At 39.0% G+C, this 20,886-nt stretch overlaps 1 protein-coding gene across 3 annotated transcripts in view; it reads right to left on the reverse strand.

Annotated features, from left to right (window-relative positions):
• UVRAG (UV radiation resistance associated) overlaps positions 1–20,886 on the reverse strand; it is a 302,584-nt gene that overhangs the window by 24,426 nt on the left and 257,272 nt on the right. For all 3 annotated transcript variants that reach the window (XM_074400911.1, XM_010334331.3, XM_003923486.4), the window contains exon 14: positions 5,809–5,900. In XM_074400911.1, coding sequence (XP_074257012.1) covers positions 5,809–5,900 — 92 coding nt within the window. The remainder of the gene's footprint in view (positions 1–5,808; positions 5,901–20,886) is intronic.

The following is a 20,886-nucleotide window of genomic DNA, read 5'->3' on the forward strand; positions in this document are numbered from 1 at the left end:
GACATCTGGACAGGGCAGAGTAAGGGGCAGGCTATTCTGGGTAGTGGGAACTTGCCTAAGTAAAGAACGGAGGTCACAAACGCGAGTGCTATGCCTGGGGGTCAGTTGAGAAAGGGTGGGAGAGTGGTGGAGAGACAAAATCGAGGCACTGTCTCAGGACCTGGATGCTGGGGCCCCATCACGCAGCCCATTCACAGCAACCTCAGCACATAATCTCTTTCAGTTCTAAACTTATCGCCTTACAGGCAGCCATCAGGCAGCAGCTCGTGTGCACATTCTTCCCTGACCATAACGCAGCACCCACATCGGCGGTGCATGTGCATGTCAATCTGAGTCTCGGATCACTTTGCAGGCAATAGTAAAAGAAAAATGGGATGTTTAAATGACATTCTGGTGACTTTTAATCAAAGTATTCAAGAGCACAGATTCTAAGCTGAAATTCTGCTTTTCAAAATTGTGTTGCTTGGCAGTTATGACTAGGTTATAATCTTAGGATGAAAAAATGGGCACTCCTTTTGGAAAGACCTGGCATAAATCACTGAGAGCCGTGGCCCATGCAACTGTGTTCATAAAAAAATGGAGGTTCCTTTTAGAATTAATCAGGCCAATCATTCTGATATTAGCAGCTAAGAACTTCTCATAATGTGGAAGAAAAAGAATTACTTCATTAAAAGAATTTTTATCACAGCTTTTTCTTTACAAAATAAAACAAAACAAGCTGTCACATAACTTTGAAGCTTACCATAAGGAGGAATTCAGTGAATGCACTGATCCTCAGCCAGTATGAAATCCTCAGCACCAAAAGAACATACAGCAATCTGCTTCCACAGGGACCCATCTGTGAATGGTAACAACCACACAGAAAATGGAAGTGTTTTGCTTTAGAAAAGATGTAAGAGCCTCCCTTAGGAACCTGAGTTTTTTTACCCTTTGCCCTAAGGAGTGCGGGCTTGAGATGTAAGTCCTCAGTCCACGGTTGCTCTCGGAAATTCTCAGATTTCCTCTGAGACCCAAAGTGCTTGTTCCGGCTTTGTTTAGCTTTGTGACTTCCAGCCTGGCTTCCTGCTGTGATCTTTACTTGGAACTGATACGTAGCATTCGTTTTGCAGTACTTTGCATCTACTTTAGTAGCCTATTTTTCATTACAGTACCATAAAGTGGCACATTCCTGTTCACTCAGTGTTAATGTGCTTGGCACAGCTGGCACAGAGGAGCACTACATTTATAAATGTATGAGCTTGGAGCTTAATGGGTTTGCTACATCAGTGCCAGGAGACCTAAATTCTAGTTTTATTGCTACAGGTTCATGGGTCAACTATGCCTGGAAAGTCAATTAACTTCTCTATACCTTCGAACTGAGAGTTGCTGGAAGTGACAGTGTTTTAGGAGGAGAAGGGCAGTCAAGTATTTCTATGAAATAATTTGAGTAAATTGTCTACAGAGATCTCAGAAGAAAGGGATCTAATCTCTAAGGTTCCAGTAATTTGTTTGATTTGTTTCTCATTCCAAATGTCTTTTCATTTCTAATTTTGTTTGTAATTTTGTATTCTTTTTCTTAAAAAGGATTGCCAAAGAACCACAAAGCCCAGATTCTCCTCATTCTTAAAATGAATCTGCATTTCAGCCAAGGTGTCTATTCATTGCCAATAAAGCTGCTGTGTTCACAAAGCTGCTTTTCTGAAACTGTTCCCTCTCTTTGAGGCGATGAGGTGAGGATGGTGGTAGGAAGGAAGGAAGAGACAGAGCACATTGTACACAGAGGAACAGTAAGCGCGACCAGTCAGACAGGAAAGAGCTTATTCACATAAGCACACAGAAGCCAGTACAGTGACAGGAGGTGAGAGTGGAGAGGGAGTGGTATCAGATGAGGCAGAGGCTAAGTAGACTGGAAAAAACCTTGGGTTTTACTCTCGCCACTGAAGCTGGACAGTGGTTAAGACAGAGGCAGGACGAGAGCGAAATCAGGGAGACAAATTGCAGTGGTGCAGCTATTTGGGTAAGAAAGGTGTTGGCTTGGACTGCAGTGGCAATAGCAGAGACGGGAGGTGAACAGATTGATACGTATTCTGCAGGTAGTGGTGACAGGGCTTGCTGATGAGTAAGATTTGCTCTGATAGGAGGGAAGAAAAGAAGGGGATCAAGGATGATTCCTTGGTTTGAGCAACTGGGTAGACAGGGTCCCATTAGCTGAGAGGAATTATGCTGTTGGAAAGAGTGTTTTAGACTATGTTGAGGCTGAGATGCTTGTCATATTCCCAGGGGCAGAGTTAAGTAAGAGCCTGGCTATGCAGAGTGTGCAGGAGAGGTTTACACTGCAAACAAAACTTTGGGAGTCATAAGCATATAGATGGTTTTCAAAACGATGGGAATGGGTGAGAACACAGAAAAAGAGAGTAGAGAGGAGGTGGAGGAGGAGAGGAAAAAAGAGAAGAGAGTAGAGAGAGAAAAAGGGAAGAGGGACTAAGGTGGGACCATGGAGAAGCCAGAAGCAGGAAAGCCAGGAAAGGGCAGTCCTGTGGAAGCCAACGAGGAAGAGTGTTTCGGAAAGGCAGGAAGGGCCAGCAAGGCCAGGTGCCACTGAGATGCTCAACAGGACAAGGACAAAAGGTGACCTTTGGGTTTGGGTCTATGTTTGGAATTCAGTAGGCCCCAAGCTGGATAAAAGGAATTTCAGTATACTTACAGAACTAAAAATCAGACTGGAGTGAGTTAATGAGGAATTGGAAACAGAAAAGCAATAGACCTGAAAGCATTATAGAAATTAAATCAGTTGTTAAAAATCTATACTCTTTCCAGCAATAAACAAAAAACACTAGTTTTTATCTAGGTTCCACTCTCCCCAGCAACAACCAAAAAACACTATTTTTTACCTAGGTTCCTTTAAGGCAGAGATACTTCCTCCTATTTTATATAAACCGTTGGGGAGAATAGAAAAGAAGATAAAGATCCCAATTTGCTTGATGAGGCTGTTATGATCTCATCATGTTTGGTCACGTTCTAACCAAAATCAGACAGGGATTTTATGTGAAAGAAAAACTGTAGGACGGTCTCATTTCCGTTTGCAGATGGAGACATTCTAAAAAATTAGCCAAGGAATCCAATAATGTAGGAAAAAAAACACATCATGACCAGGAGGCAAAGATAGTTTAACATTAGAAAAATGTAGTGTTATCTCAATAGATTCAAAACAAACATCTGATAAAATTCAAAATATACACATTCATGATTATAAAACAACTCTTAGTAAGCTGAGAATAGAAAAATTCTTCCTTTTGCTAATGCAGGATATCTACCCAAATCTATAGTAAGTAGAATACTTAATGGTGAAAAATTAGAAGCATTCTCTTTGAAGTCAGAAACAAGATAAGGATATCCACTGTCACTGCTCCTATTCTGTAATAAAACAAAGACAAGAAAAAGTAACAAAATTATAAAAATACAAAAATAGAAACAATACCATTATTCACTAAAAATATGATTGTATACACAAAAAGTCCAAGGGAATCAAAACAAACTATTGTAATTAATGTTAGAAAGGTTGCCGGAACACGCTCTCAAAATACTAAAAATCAGTGGTATTCCTGTATACCTGCCACAAAAAAATTAACTATTATAATAAAAAAATTTATAACAGTAACCAAAACTGTAAGCTAATAAGACTAAGTATAAGTCATGCATAGACCTTTATGTAGAAAATCATAAACTTCACAGAGGTATGTTTTAAAAAAGCAAGCGATAAACTATGTTCATAGTTAGGAAGACCCAATGTCATAAAGCTGTGACATCACTCCAAGACTCACAAGTCAAGCAAAGCCAAGAGTTTTGCAGAGCAACCTTACACAGGAGCTTTTCTCTACCAGATTTTCAAGAAAGTTGGAGGTATTTTCCTTTCCCCTTCCTATGAAGGAACACGGCTTAGGAGTTAACACCCTTGACTCTTCCCATCCTCTCACTCTCTCAGAGGAGGATAAACCTTTCTGATTGGTGAATTTAGGGGGCAAAACAGCATCTGGGTTTTCTTGGCTCAGCCCTATCTGGGCTCCTGCAGACAAGTCACTTGATTACTCTCTGACAATACAGTAAAGGGCCTGCCTCTGTAGGAAAAACCTGTGGCTCTCTAGTTCACATTGTGATTATGAGGATAAGTTTAATTTTGAGTGATACTTTGCAAGCCCATTTTATTACAGATCTAAAGCCCCATTTTCCAAGCTGCGTTATCAGTAGCAAAATGAACATTTTGATTTTTAGTTCGTCCTCAAATCTCAACAAGACTTTTAGAAATTACATCTTACAATAATTAAAAATGATACTAAGTGATGGATAGTCAAATAAAGCAGCAGAACAGAACAGGGAGTCTGGAAATGGATCTATGTGGATAAGCAAACATGGTTTACAAAAGAGACGCCATTATCATCAGTAGAGAAAAGACAGACACTTCAATAAATGGTACAGCGGCAGTCTGCTGTACCATTTATCTGTACTGAGCGAGATTCACTCAGTGTGATTAATTAGCGCTGTGGGTTGCCACTTTTCTCATCATTTTAGGTCATTTGCCATTGTGTTAGAAAACCTCTCCATGAATTCTATGCCTTGTTTCCAACTGGACCACAAATCTCTTCGGGACAGAGCTTGAGCCTTCTTGTTTCTCTCCAGAGCGCCTAAATGAGCTTTACACAGAGACAACACTAAATGAATGCCTGCTAGCTCACTTTTATTATTCTTATGACTTTACACTAAAACTTAATTCCTCTCTCATATTCCTGAAGGCAGCCCGGTCCATATCCACACCAAGCTCTAATAATTATTTTGTTGCTTTGAATGGAATTCTTCAAACAGTTGTGTATTTGCTTAACTGGAGTCCTATCTAAGACCAGACATCTGGAACTTGCCATTTTGAAAATCACATGGGACAAAAATACAAAACATCAAAGTGAAGACCAACCACAGATTTTTTACTTTTCTGAAGCCACAGCAGAGGAAATCAAATTTCAGAGAGGTAGAATTTCAGATCCACACAGCAGATGATGAGAAAAATACCTGGAATCAGAAGCCAGTGCTGCCCCCAGCTGTCTAACTCTAAAGGCATGTGATTTTGTAAGTTACGGCCCACTACCCAAGGATTGAAACTTGGAGAATTACTAAATGGATACAGCCAACAGCTTTCCATTTAAGGCAAGTGAATGAATCTAATGTCTTCTTTGTATCACACATTGTATTTAATGCCTTCTTTTTTCTCCTTCTCTTTTTAGAAGGTCCATGTCTGTCCTGATGGAGCACCCTCAGCAGCAGCTTGCCCTCATGGTTAAACAGGTACCGACACCAAATACAAGGAACATTTCAGAATGTACCTCCTGGTCTCAACCTAAGTCCTGACCCCCCAATCGATTCCTTATTTGCTTTCTTCCCTTCATGCTCACAGCCATGGATCCTGATGCTCATTCTATAAACCGGCCCTTCGCTTGTTCTTTGGAAAGCGCCGAGGGGCTCTGGGTCTCCCTTATCATGAATCATATAGGCTGTCTTTGGTTTCTCTCTCCAGCAATGCCCTCAAGGGCTCCTTGTTCAGCCAACTTCTCAAAGTTCAAGTAACACCCCCTCGACCCCTCCTCCTTTCAAGGGGGCTTCATCCTCCTTAGCCAGACGGGAGCTTAGATCTACCCAAGTGTGATGGTGCCTTTCGTTTTCCTCAGATATCTCATTCCAGAAGAAAACTCTGAGGCAGGTGTGGAGCACTGTGGAAGTCAGAAGAGATTTTCAGGATCATTATCCACACGACAGTTCCTGGTTATCAGAGAGAGAGGTACTCACCACCTGACCATGAGTCCATGTTCCATGAAGTTTTTCAGGTTGGGAAGGGTTTGTCGCAAGTCTGGAGTCCCTAGTCCATGCTGATATCTTAGCTGTGAAGGTGAAAAACAGAATCAAAGATCTTTTGCAGATTGTAAGCTTTGGAAAAATGAACAACTAAACAAGAGGAAATGTAAATGTATGATACAATTATCAGCCTCACAGTACTATCCATTTACTGGGTATTTGACATATGGTATGTGTATGAATATGCACACTCACTTAAATTACGATGGTATTTATTGCAGCCTCATCATCTACTTAACTGTTCTCTTGCCCCCTAAACTTAGAGAAGACTAACAGTGACCAACTGTGGAATCAGGATATTTCAAAGACCCCTGTATCTAGTCTTCTTTTCTACTCCCAGATCCCTAGTAGGGTTTGCTAACTAACACCAACTCCAAGGACATATACCAGAAAATCAGTGTTTCTTTTTAGATACTGCCAGCCTCCTTTCTTTCACCAGCCCTTTCCTATGTATAAACAAGGGTAAGGACCATCCTGTATTCATCTCTGACTCCCAACAGTGTCTGGCATAGTGCTAGTACTTAGTCAACGCTCATTAAACAAATAAACTGCAAGTCACTTTTGACAGAGGCTGTGTTCTGTATTTCTCTTGAGTCTCTAATGTTCCTCTTTGTTCAGACCACAGCACATAGCTGCAGAGGTGGTAGAGGGAAACTTCTGGCTGTGGGCTAGATCTGTCCTTTGTTTGACATATTTCTGCTAGAGGTCAATTTTCTAGAATTAAGTGTTTTTCTGAGTACTTTGGATAACTTGCTAATGGTTTTTATCTGTCTTCACTTCCTTTCACTGTGTCTCTGAGTATCACCATTTGCTTCCCTAACTGACCATAACGGAGACTGCGGATGTGCATATTCATGCACATGCTCATCCACACATCAAACACACAGTAAGTACACAACACAGCTCTGCACGAATGTGTTTTTCAAATGACATATTACACATCAAGAGAGTTTACAGACTTTATAAAATGTATGCTGGTGTACAAATGTGAAGGGGTGTCAGTCTTAAGGTTTAACCCTTTCAGCACTTAAATTTAAGAGTGGATAAGTCAAACTTAAAAATATCCCTCTCTTAAAAAATAAAACCACAAATTATGTGAATGGAAAGCAGGCCTTCAGAGTTAGACAACAGGGGGCATAAACAAAGACCTACTCGAGACAATTTTCTTTTGTTTGACTCTAGTATTCCACTGATTTTTCTCTGCTTGAGTGACACTGAGAGAAAGAGTTCACTCTCACTGATTCTGGGCTTTTTAAGAAAAACCTCCAAACCTAACGGGGTCTCCTGAATGGTTTCAATGGATACACATATAAAGTAAGGAGGTAGAAACATACAATGTTAAAACTAAAAGGTATCCTGAATATTATTTCAGCCAATTATTTTCTTTTACAGATGAGAAAACTGAAGCTCAGAAAGGGGAAGTAAATGATCCCAGGCCACATGGTTCAATGGCAAAGATCTGATCAGCCAGGGCCTCCTTTCCACAAACCATGCTACTCTACCATCTACTCCAAAGTCTGAGAAGAAAATTGGTAACAATACTTGAGAAAGCAGAAGGAAAATATTCTTTTCCTTTTTCAAACTTAGCTTAGTGACTTAAATCACCTCCTGAGATTTGCTGACCTTGAATTATAAGATCTACCCCATATTAAATGACATCATTTCTTATATTAATATAAATGTATTTTCCCAAACATTGATAAAAGCAAAATGGCTGATATCCCAACACGACATTCCTGAATTCATTGTTTCAATAAGAAGTGAAATTGTTTACACATGGCATGGAAATTTTACCTGTGATTCATACTGAAAAATATTAAACATCAAGAAAAAAAAAAGCATACTGAAATAACACTAAGATATACGTCTCTGACTGCATACACAGACAATTGTCTGCCCCACGTTCCACAATGGAAGATGGGTGTTGAACTCAGAGACCACAGTGAAAATTTCTCTCCAAGTTGGATTTTAGCCAAAGAAAGAAAAATGTGGGTCTTAACTCTCCATTTGCTGCATAGCACTATTTTTCTAATTTTTTTTTTTTTTTTTTTTTTTTTTTTTTTTGAGACAAAGTTTCGCTCTTGTTACCCAGGCTGGAGTGCAATGGCGCGATCTTGGCTCACCGCAACCTCCGTCTCCTGGGTTCAGGCAATTCTCCTGCCTCAGCCTCCCGAGTAGCTGGGATTACAGGCACGCACCACCATGCCCAGCTGAAGTTTTGTATTTTTAGTAGAGACGGGGTTTCACCATGTTGACCAGGATGGTCTCGATCTCTTGACTTCATGATCCACCCGCCTCAGCCTCCCAAAGTGCTGGGATTACGGGCGTGAGCCACCGCGCCCAGCCCAGCATTATTATTTTTTTAAATTACAGAATCTTTGGGTTTTATAGCTTAAAGAAACCCTGAAAATCATCTTTCCAACCTTCCTCCTCTTATAAATGAAGAAACTAAGGCTCGGGAAGACAAGCGTGTCCTGCCCAAAGTCATAGGGACAGTAAGTGACAAAGCCAAGGCTAGAACCTATTAACAACAGTTCCAAATTCTACCATATTACCCTTTTAATTTTCCACATAGATAACTCAAAAATAAATGCATACATAACACATATATTACTATTAATAAAGTATAAGTACTGTTTAACAAGTCTAAACCATTATAAAGGATTTATAATGAAAGGAAAAAACAAAAAAACAAAAAAAAAAAAACCAGCAGCTCTCTGCTCTAGTATCTACCCCAAAGTCTGAGAATACTTTTTAGCTGTTTCTTCTTTACCTTCAATATTTCTAAATACTATGCTTATATTAAGATTTCTTATTTTCCCTTCCCCGCCAGTCACAGACATCATCCACTATGCTCCCACCATCAAGGATGAGGATTTGGCACTCTTACACCACTTTGCTCTCACACGCACATTTTATTCCCTTTTCCATACACTATCTACTGGCTTTTCATTAAAGAATACGAAAACTTGGCCGGGCGAGGTGGCTCTTGACTCTACCCTCCAACCCGTGGTTTCCTCCCTCATCTTCTCAATACAGTCAACATCATGTTTTAAATTACATTAATATTTAGTGTTTACCTCATTATATCTACATAAATACTGTTCTCTGCTGAGCCATATGATGTGCTGTTCCTTTATTGGGCTTTTTTGTTTGTTTTACTGGAAGTGGTAACTGCCCTTTTTTCCACCAGTGGAGCTTTTCTATATATGTGTTGCTACATACTCCCCAAACTCTGACAAAAACCTTAAAACTGGCGGGGCACAGTGGCTCATGCCTGTAATCCCAGTGCTTTGGGAAGTTGAGGCAGGTGGAGTTTGAGAGTTTGGAGTCTAGGCAACATGATGAAACACTGTCTCTACCAAAAATACAAAAAATTAGCCGAGCATGGTGGTACATGCCTGTGGTCCCAGCTACTCAGGAGGCTGAGGTGGGAGGATCGCTTGAGCCTGGGAGGTTGAGGCCGCAGTGAGCTGAGATTGTGCCACTGCACTCCAGCCTGGGTAGTAAGAGTGAGACCCTGTCTTAAAATAAAATGAAATAAAAAACTTTAAAACTCTTCTCAATCTAACTAAACACATCATGTAATTGATCAAGTCCATTTTGCTCTTAGAAATATATTTCCTGAAGCTTCCTCTCTCTGCTTCAACCTGAACTGGCTGCTAGCTAGGCCTGCTGCATTATCTTCTTGTTTCTTTCTCCATCATGATGGAAATTTTATTTACTTTTCTCCTGTGCTGAAGCTGTTGGTTCCCAAATTGTCTTCTTTCTTGATCTACTGCCTCATCTTGGTAGAATGTATCCTATAATATCTTTCTGGGAAAGGATAGCATGGAAGGTAACTTTATGACACCTTGAATATTTGAAAATATAATTATTCCACTCTTACACTTGAATGATAGTTTGCCTAGGTACAGAATTCAAGGCTTGAAATAATTTTTCTTAGGTATTTCCAAAGTATTTCTTTACTGTCATTTAGCTTTGCACATGGCAACTGAGAAACTTGGTAACATTCTGGTTCCTGATCCTTTGAAGGCAGGCTGATTCTTCTCTCTGGAAGCTTTCAGGACTTTCTTCTTTAACCTTAGTATTCTGAAATTGCATAGTGATAAGCCTTCATTTGGGTCTTTCATTCATCATTTTCAGTCTGTTTTCATTCCCTAGGCTGGGCACTTAGTGTGTCCTTTCAATATGAATACTCTTATTGCCTAATCCTGATCATTTTCTTCTATTATTATTATTTGTCTCCTCCTCCTTCTTCATTTTACCATTTTGCCCTCTGGATTTTTTTTTTTTTTTTCATTTTATTTTAGACTTTTTTTTTTTTTTTTTTTTTTAAATATTAGAGGGTTTCCTTTAATCTCTAGTAATCTTTGGCTGTTAGATTTCTTTACAAGTGAGACTGTGAGACTCTAAAAAGCTGTGAAGGAAGTCTGTACATTGGCAGTGCTCAATGACTGGCTGTGGGGGAAGGGCTCACTGTAGAATGAGTGGATGGAAATCCAGCCTTTCCACAGGGAACATGTCAGCCCCAGTATCTCTCATTGCTGCTTGTTTTTTTTTTTTTTTTTTCCAGAAAGAATCCTCTAATCTTCTGTCTTGAGGCATAATCAGGATCTAATTTGGGAAGTAAAGTTGGAAAAGGTAGTTGGGGAACTCTGTGTTAGGATGCTATACTTTCACTTCATTGCCTTTTGGTAAGGCACCTTCCTTCTTGTTCCCAGTGTATCAAGCAATTTAGGTTCAGAGCTTTTCGGGTTCAATCTTTTTCAGCAAGTAAACCTTCATTTTCCCCCTAGGGCATGTGGGAATGTAGTTATTGGCTAGAGTGGGAAAGTGAAGTGGGAGAGTTACTTCTCTTTCTTTCTACAGACTGTCAGCCTGCCCTCCTATGTTTAGCTCTATATATTGTCCCTGAACTTCACGCGGTACTTGGTACCACTATAGCCTTTTGGAGTCTGTGGTTTGGATTACATCGCTTCTTAAAAGCTTCTGCCAAATCAGTTTATCACTCATTAATTTACCTGCAATTTAAAAAATTTTCTGGTCTTGTCTGTTCATCCATGTGAATTTATAATTTTAAAATTATTTAACCTTATTAGTAGCATTTCAGAAGAGAAATGACTTAAACACACATATTCAGGCAGGCGGACTGCTTGAGGCCAGGAGTTCAAGACCAGCCTGGCCAACATGGTGAACCCCCATCTCTACTACAAATACAAAAATTGGCCAGGCGTTGTGGCACATGCCTGTAATACCAGCAACTCGGGAGGCTGAGGCATGAAAATCACTTGAACCTGGGAGGTGGGGATTGTAGTGAGCCGAGATTGTGCCACTGTATTCCAGCCTGGGCAACAGAGACTCTGTCTCTAAATAAATAGATAAATAAATCACGGACACACACATATATATGGGATTTTACGTATAAAAAAACAGCTTTTCAATATTGGCTAACAACTCTCCTGTACTCATTACTCTGGCAGAAAGCTCTCTTTCCTGTCTCTGTCTCTCTCTAGACGTCCTGTACCTCATGTTTTATCTATTTTCAAAGAACCAACAGAAGTTCGATCTTCCATTGGAAGCTCTCTGGTTACTCTAGATCTGGGGGCATTTTACCCTTTACCCTAAACTCCTCCCTATACCACTTTTCATGTGTTCTTTTTGGAAAGCCTTAACAGGATAGGTACTTGACATTTGTTAATTAACAAATTAAATTAAAATGGTATAGGAAGAAATGAGAGGCATCATGACACAGTAGAATAAGCTTAAATGCAGAAGAGCTGGGTTTGAATACCAGTACTGTCACTCACTAGTTGTTCAACTTTGAATAAGTCACTTCTGTGAGACTCCATTTCCTTACTCGTAAAATGGGAATGTTGCCTGCCTTGCAGAGCTGTTGTAAAGTTTAAATAAGATAAAGTATATAGAGTGTCCAAAATAATATCTGGTACATCATAAGTGCTCAATATAAAATACCTGTTATCATTATTAATACATATATATACTCCATATTATCACCATCATAGCATCTACCACTAGGCTAGGCATAAAGGTGGTGCTCAATAATGGCTTACCACTTAACTACTAATGGGAGGCAGAAAAGGAAGAAGGAAAGAGTTACTTCAAATCAAAGGGAAAATCTTCAGTATACTGTTCACTTTTTTAAATGCTAATTTTTATTAAGCTTCTGACTGCATGTACTCCAGAGAAGCAGCAATAAACACACACATGCCAATATCTTTAAAATAATTCTATAGTGAAATGGAAAGATTGATACATGATGTGAGTGGTCAGGAGATCTGGTGAAAGACCCAGCTCTGCTGTATGATCATGCAAACTCCTTCCTTGCTTGGGCTGTCAAATGATTTTCAAACTTTTAAAAAATCAATAATCTTCAACAAGTTAACTCCCTGGTAAAGGTATTAGTAAAAATAGAAAGGAAAAGAAGAAACCAGGTCAAGGAGGAAAGAACGAGGTAAGGACAAGGATAGGGAAAGGGGAGAAAGACTATATTTACTAAGTCCCTATACGTCCTATTCATTCATTCAACAAATATTTACTGAGTGTCCACTAGATGCGGCAATGTGAATCACCTCTCTGTCTTTGGAATGAGAAGCCTGGACTCACAGCTTATTTTCACCATATAATATGTATAACCTTGAGCAAGTTACATAACCAATCTGTGCCTTGTCTATAAAACAGGACCAACAATGTTTATCTCATAAGGTAGTTGCAAGAGTTCAATTAGGATTTTTATAGAGAATAGAAGTTCCTGAAGTTCCTGAGGCCTGACTTTTAGTGGGTAGTCATTAAAACTGCTGAGGGCTAAGAGTGCTAAGCTGTAGAGTTCAACTTTATCTTGCTGGTTAGCAGTAAGAAGCTGCTCCAGGGTTTTAAGCAAGAGAATGAATGAGGAAAACAACTGGAGAGGCAGCTATGGACAGGCTAAAAGACTGAAGTACTCTTGCCTCTAGGAAGTCTTACTTCAGGTTCCATCAACACCTGCCCTGACCAACTATTATCAATACCACACTTCCCTAAACATTACAGCTTCTTCTGCTCTCATTTTTGATTGGGGAAGGCAGATGCCAAGAAAACCAGGTAAATAAAATATTGCTTTGGGTCTATCTAACTGCCTCAAATTAGCCTCTGAAATAAACACCTTTTGTAACAACTTCCCACTGCACCACCACAGCCCAAAGAGTCTAAGCAGTCTTAAGTGGAATTTTGGTTTCAATTAGTTTGAATTTCAGCTTTACTTTGATTTAGGAATTCATGGGGCAATTAAGATTTTGTTCAACTCTATGGCTAGTAGGTAACCAAGGTGGAAATTACACTTATTTAATGAGTTAGATGGGAAGTGGGGAGAAACAATGTTCAGTGGTTTCCCTGGAAAAATTAACAAACTGTATTGTCTGGCAGCAAAAGATAATCCCCATACTAAAAAAACCCAGGAAGGTCTGGCTTTATAGTTACTGGAACAAGCAAAAAGAAAGAAAACCCAAGCAACAAGTATGTTCAGACCACAACAGACAACTACAGTCATGTCAATTCCATTAACTATCTGCGTTCTCTCTGTTTTCTTCTCCTGTACCCGCTTTTTGTATGAAAATAGAGCATTTTCCCAAAGCCATATGCTGGTTTCTTCTCAAATCACTATACATCCACTTTACATTTCATCAAATAAGACAGTTAAACTATGACGTTAGAGAGCTCTTGCAGTTGGAATTAGCTAGTTCATGCAGCTTGATAATTGTTGGTCCATTGACAAGGGAAGACCACCTGCCACTCTGGCGATCATGTTTAAAATGCAGTATGATTGTACTGCTGAGAAATAAATGCTGAGCTCTGGCATCCAGTAGGCATCCTCCGATTGAGCTGAGAGGTTTAATACCAAAGTGCTCAATTTTGTTTTTATTTTTTAAACACAATTTTTTTTTCCAGGCCAGGAAAGCCTCTGGGGATTCAGGAATCATTGTGTCATTTGGGTTTTGGCAGAGGAGAAACGCAGTTTAGAAAACACACATACATGTCCCCACCCTTCCAAACTACATTCATCCACACAAAGCCACTTACTGCCTGGCTTATGAGTTCCATATGTGGCTTGAGCTAAGCTGCATGATATGTTTGATACAAACCGTCTGTTATCGTGAGGGAATGTGGATTAATACAATGCTTCAAAAAAGGTTACTAAAAGATCAACACTTTCGTGATGGGATTACAATGAATTTGACTACAAAGAGAAATGGTCTGAAAGAACTGAAAATATGAAATGAAAAACGCACATATGCATCAAAGATTTAACTTTAGAGATTTGCCTCATGTAGGCAAACATCTCTGTGGAGCTAATTACCAATATTTCAATCCAGTTTTAAATACTACTAAGGTTTCACTGTCATGGCAAGAACTAGATTATGAGCTTGAAAAAAAGAATACCACTAGGTCAAAAATAAAATTTGCCTTCCTAGAAGAAAATGCAACTCTTTCAAAGATGTGGAAAAGCTAGTTATAGAATATTTAATATGAGCAATAATATTGTTTCTTACAGTGAGTCACTGCAATACATACCTTGAAGGAAAAGTATACAAACTCGATTATGGGCCTCTGGTTGCAAGAACAGCCTAGGTGCATTTCCAATCTCATCTATAAACACATGCCAGTCTTTTCCAAAATAGACATGCTATCATGTAAACACTGGACACCATTCAGGTCTACCATTCTGAGGTCTGAATTCTAGAAGTCAAAATTAAAAGGTTTAAAGCCTAGTAATTGAAAAAGCTTCTTTCATTCCTCCTTCCAGTCACACTTTCACCTGCTTTCAGAATCATGGAATTAATACTACAGCCGAATGGCATCTCTAAGGAAAGCGAGAGGTTAAATGGCCTAAGGTTGAACAGGTTGAGTCCACGGACAAGAATCTAAGTCTGCCAAGTTCTACCCTTACAGGCTCTTTTTTCTTTATATCAGATGTTACTTGGTTGTATTCACAAGGCACAGATTACATTTGAGTTAAATCCATTATAAAATCTGCTACATTGGCCGGGCGCGGTGGCTCACGCCTGTAATCCCAGCACTTTGGGAGGCCAAGGCGGGTGGATCATGAGGTCAAGAGATCAAGACCATCCCGGTCAACATGGTGAAACCCCGTCTCTACTAAAAAATACAAAAGATTAGCTGGGCATGGTGGCGCGTGCCTGTAATCCCGGCTACTCAGGAGGCTGAGGCAGGAGAATTGCCTGAACCCGGGAGGCAGAGGTTGCGGTGAGCCGAGATCGCGCCATTGCACTCCAGCCTGGGTAACAAGAGCGAAACTCTGTCTCAAAAAAAAAAAAAAATCTGCCACATTAAAACTACTTCAATTAAGATGTGCAGTGGCACAACCACAGCTTACTGTAGCCTCATATACCTGGGTTCTAGCCACTTAAGAATGATGATGACAATGGCAGTATCAATAGCAGCTATTCTTTTTCTCAACCTGCAATCTGTGCTAGGCATGGGACTTGACTGTTTACTTATGTCATTTTATTTAATCTTACAATGACCCTAAAAGGTAGGTGGTATAATTCCCACTCTACATATGACAAAGTTTAAAAGGTCAAAGGAGTTGCCTGAAATTCCGCAGGTGGCAAAGGAGTTGGGATTTGAATTCAACTCTGGTAGTTTACACTGCAGCAGTCTAAATACTGCATATAAGTTGGTTAGAAAAGATTTTGTTTCCTTTTTCCTCATTTAATCCAATAATTATAGAAGAGACCCTCAAGTCTTTTTTAAAAAAATCAGAGAAACACATTACTTCTCTTGATTTCAGAAATTTGACAATAGTTACATCTCTATTTAGTTACTATTCAGCTAAGCTATACATATTTAGCCTTTCAAAATCTTTGTTTGTAAATTAATCCCTACAGCCTCTTAATCATTCTTTGTGTCTCAGAACGTCCTCCAGTTTTCCTTAAAGTATCTGGTAATGAGGTGACTTAAATGGAACATAGTCTTCCAGAATGCTGTTTTCTCTTATTAATGATCTTTCCCCCTAAAATATTAATTTTACTATAACAGCTATTTCATGCCTTTTAAGTTTTTTTCTTTGTGGAATTCTTCTGATCTCACTTGAACTGCAATAGAGTCCAAACCCATGAGTCCACTGTTTAGTCTCTCTGGTTGATCATAAATAAATGTAGCTTCAAAAAAACCAAACAGCAATGCCTTTTGAGTGCACATTGCTACACCTCCTCACAATTTGTTTTAAAATACTTTAAATAATTGTTTTCTCTCACAATTCATTTAACAAAAAGTAATGAATTCCTTCAATATGTAATGAATATTTACTATGTGAAAGGTGTGACTGCGTATCACAAAATTACTCAGCCATGGATACTACCCTGAAGGAAGTCACCTCCTCATACAGTGATAACCAAGTGAACCTATAAGGAAAGCATAACCTTCTATGAGAGTCTGATGAGTGAGAATAGGAGGCAGAATTTTAAGATGGCCCCCCTGGTGTTAATTCCCTGATAGTTATGTTTACAGCAACGGGCGATTATTTTGGTGGGATGGTCTAATCAAACAAACTTTACAAGCAGAGTTTTCTCTGGCTGGCAGCAGGAGAGACAGAGAGAGATTCAAAGTATGCGAAGGGCTTGATGGAACATTATTGGTCTGAAGATAAAAGGGTCATCTAAGAAGAAATGTGGACAGCTTCTAGGAGCAAAGAATGGCCCCTGGCTGAAGCCAGCAAGTAAATGGGAACTTCAGACCTACAGCTGCAAAGAACTGAATTCTGCCAACAATTTAGATGAGTGTGGAAGTGGATTATTGCCAAGAAACTCCAGATAAGAGCTCAGCCTGGCCAACACGTTGATTTTGGCCTTGTGAGACCCTGAGCAGAGAAACCAGCTGAGCCCACCCAGACTTCTGACCTGAAGATCTGTGAGATAAAAATGAATGTTGCAGAAAAGGCTTTTGATAAAATTCAACATCCCTTTATGATGAAAACTCTCAACAAACTAGGTATTGAAGGAACATAGTTCAAAATAATAACAGCCATCTATGACAAGCCTACAGTCAACATCATATTGAATGGGCAAAAGGTAAAGGCATTTCCCATGAAAACCAGCAGGAGGTAAGGGTGCCCTCTCTCACCACTCCTATTCAACACAGTATTGGAAGTCCCGGCCAGAGCAATGAGGCAAGAGAAAGAAATAAAGGGCATCCTAATAGGAAGAGAGGAAGTCAAACTATCCCTGTTTGCAGACGACATTATTTTATATCGACTAAACCCCATAGTCTTGACCCCAAACCTCCTTAAGCTGACAAACAACTTCAGCAAAGTTTCAGGATACAAAATCGATGTACAAAAATCACTAGCATTCCCAACAACAGCCAAGCCAAAAGCTAAATCAGAAACACACTCCCATTCACAAGGGTCACAAAAAGAATAAAATACCTAGGAATATAGCTAACCAGGAGGTCAAAGACCTCTACTAGGACAATTACAACACTCTGCTCAAAGAAATAAAGATAATGCAAATGGGGAAATATTTCATGCTCATGAATTGGAAGAATCAATATCATTAAAACAGCCACATTGCCCAAAGCAATTTATACATTCAATGCTATTCCTATCAAACTACCAACGACATTTTTCACAGAACTAGAAAAAACTATTTTAAAATTCATATGGAACCAAAAAGAGCCTGAATAGCCAAGACAATCCTAAGTGAAAAAAAAACAAAGCAGGATATACCACGCTGCTCAACTTCACAAGTATACTACAGGGCTACAATAACCCAAACATCATGGTACTGGTACAAAAACAGACACATAGACCAATGGAATAGAATAGAGAGCCCATAAAAAAGGCTGTACACCTACAACCATCTGATCCTTGACAAAGCTGACAAAAACAAGCAATGGAGAAAGGATTCCCTATCCAATAAATGGTGCTTGGATAACTGACTAGCTATATGCACAAGACTGAAATTAAACCCCCTTCCTTAAGCCATAAACAAAAATCAACTCAAGATGGATTAAAGACTTAAACGTAAAACCCAAAACTATAAAAATCCTGGAAGACAAACCTAGGCAATACCGTTCTAGACATAGGAACTGGCAAAGATTTCATGACGAAGACACCAAAGGCAACTGCGACAAAAGCAAAAATTGACAAACAAGATCAAATTAAAGGAGCTTTTGCACAGCAAAATAAACTATCAACAGAGTATACAGCCAACCTACAGAAAGGGAGAAAATATTTGCAAAGTATGCATCTGATGAAGGTCGAACATCCAGCATCTATAAGGAACTTAAACAAACTTACAAGAGAAAAACAAACGACCCCATTAAAAGAGGGCCAAGGACATGAACACACACTTTTCAAAAGGAGACATACATACGACCAACGAGTATATGAAAACAACTCAGTATCACTGATCATCAGAGAAACGCAAATCAAAACCACAGTGAGATACCATCTCATACCAGTCAGAATGGCTATTATTAAAACGTCAAAAAGTAATAGACATTGGCAAGGTTGAGGAGAAAAAGGAAAGCTTATACACTGTTGGCAGGAGTGTAAATTAGTTTAATCAATGCGGTGATTTCTCAAAGAGCTAAAAACAAAAGTACCATTCAACCCAGAAATCCCATTACTAAGTATATATCCAAAGGAATATAAATCGTTTTATCATAAAGACACACGCACGTGTATGTTTATTGCAGCACTGTTCACAACTGCAATAACATGGAATCAACCTAAGTGCCCATCAGTGGAAGACTGTATAAAGAAAATGGGGCACATATACACCATGGAATACTATGCAGTCATAAAAAAGAATGAGATCATGTTCTCTGCAAAAACATGAATGGAGCTGGAGGCCATTATCCTCAGTAAACTAGTGCAGGTAGAGAAAACCGAATACCACATGTTCTCACTTATAAGTGGGACCTAAATGATGACAACACATGGACACAAAGGTGGGAATAACAGCTAATGGGTCCTGCTAGATGACGGAAGGTGGAAGGAGGGAGAGGAACAGAAAAAACAACTATTGGGTACTAGGCTTAGTACCTGGGTCATGAAATAATCTGTACATCAAACTCCTGTGACAATAATTTATAACGAACCTGCACATGTACCCCTGAAAGTTTTTTTTTTTTTTTTTTAAAGGATGTTGCTTAAGCTGCTAAATTTGTGCTAATTTGTCATAGAGTACAGAATACTAATTCAGGTGGAAAAGATTACATCTACCTTTTACCTGAAGACATTAGGGGAGAATTCATGGGGAGAACATGACCTAAGCAGTTCACTGATGAACAGAAAACATTTAGATGAGGGAAGCTGGTAGAGAGAGTTTCTGAAATTTCTTCTTTTTTTTTTTTAAATGAATGAGAGGTTCTTATGTTGTGCTTAGCCTTGAACGCATAGCCTCGCCTCCTCAAGCACCAGGACAACTGGCCCGAGCCACCGCGGCTCCTTGGAATTTCATTCAACACTTCCAATAAACATTTTTGTGTATCTACTATGTGTCAGGCACAGTGGGGTTAGTCCTTAACAATAGTACAGAAGTTCTCAGTTAGCAGATAGTTTGGACATTAAACATATTAGGAGACACTCCCCAGTGGCTAATTTAAGTGCTCAGGGGAAAGGGTTAGCAATACTGAAGAATCATCTCTGACTTTATCTCCTTTTGGAAGTATAAGTTTTTGTTCTCCATAGATTATAGTTCTCCAAAATATTCTGGAAGATTTTTGTTAGAGTAAGAGCCAAATTTGGATGTTTAAGCTTATGGAAAGTAGACTGGACAATTAAAAAACACACTGTGATTTTGATTGTCAAACTGGGAATGCATAACATTTACACAATAATCCATTTCAAGTATAATGGTCACAAGTCAAAAATCACAGCATAAGACAGAGGTGTTCACTACTACCATAATCAGTTTATACTAATTAGGTAAGAGAAAAAGTCCAGCTATAAAATTGGAAAATAATAAGCAAATGATGATTTTTAATAGATATGATCATACATTCAGAAAATTCAAGCAAACCAAGTGAAAACTCATCACAAATAAGATAACTTCAATAACAATGAATTAGAATATTATGTGGTGCTACTTTAAACAGAAACAAAGATAAAATACCTGGAAATAAACATAACAAAATAGCAAGATCTATATGAAGAAAATTTTAATATTCCATTAAGGGATGTAAAAGGAGGTATTAGTAAGTGGAAACTGATACTCTGTTCTTGAATAGGAAGACCTGTTATTATAAAGATGACATTTCTCTACAAACTAACCTATACATTCACTATAATCCTAGTAAACATACTAATAGGATCTTTTTAGAACTAGAAAACTTACTCCAAAGCTTAGTCTTGTTTTCATAACTAAAACACTTCTGTGGCATTTTCTACTGATTAGGCCCTGTTTTAAGTCCTTTACAAATATGAACTGATTCAATTGTCATAAGAACCCTAACAAATAGCAGGCACTATTATTTTCCTCTTACTACAGATGAAAAAACTCCGCATAGAACAAGAAAATAATTTGCTCCTATGATCCCTACACAAGACCTACGAAATGACTGAAAATGCTTTAATGAGAGAGAATTTATTTTACTTACTGTTAAATGCCCAGCACCTACTATCAGGCCAGGTGTGCGGTAGTTAATACACTTTTTTGGGGGAATTGCACTGCAAATTGCAGGGGTGAAATCCACATTTCCTTATTTGATTGATGAATACATCCATGTTGGAAAAGCTTTCTTGAGGTGTTGGGATCTAAGCCATTATCTGAAAGAAGATGAGCTGAAAGCAGTAATACCTGGGAAAGGAGGCCAGCGAGTGGAGACGTGGAAAGACTCTCAGCAAAGCTCAGAGGCAGGTAAGCATGTGTGATGAATGTGTGTGGATGCGTGTCTGGGGGTAGTGGACTGGCAGAGGAACCATTTTATTTAATTTTAAACGACAAAACAGGAATACATTTTTTTTACATTAGGTGCTATGAAAATGAA

Source organism: Saimiri boliviensis, chromosome 6 (assembly GCF_048565385.1).
Source record: "Saimiri boliviensis isolate mSaiBol1 chromosome 6, mSaiBol1.pri, whole genome shotgun sequence".
Classification (NCBI taxonomy): Eukaryota; Metazoa; Chordata; class Mammalia; order Primates; family Cebidae; genus Saimiri; species Saimiri boliviensis.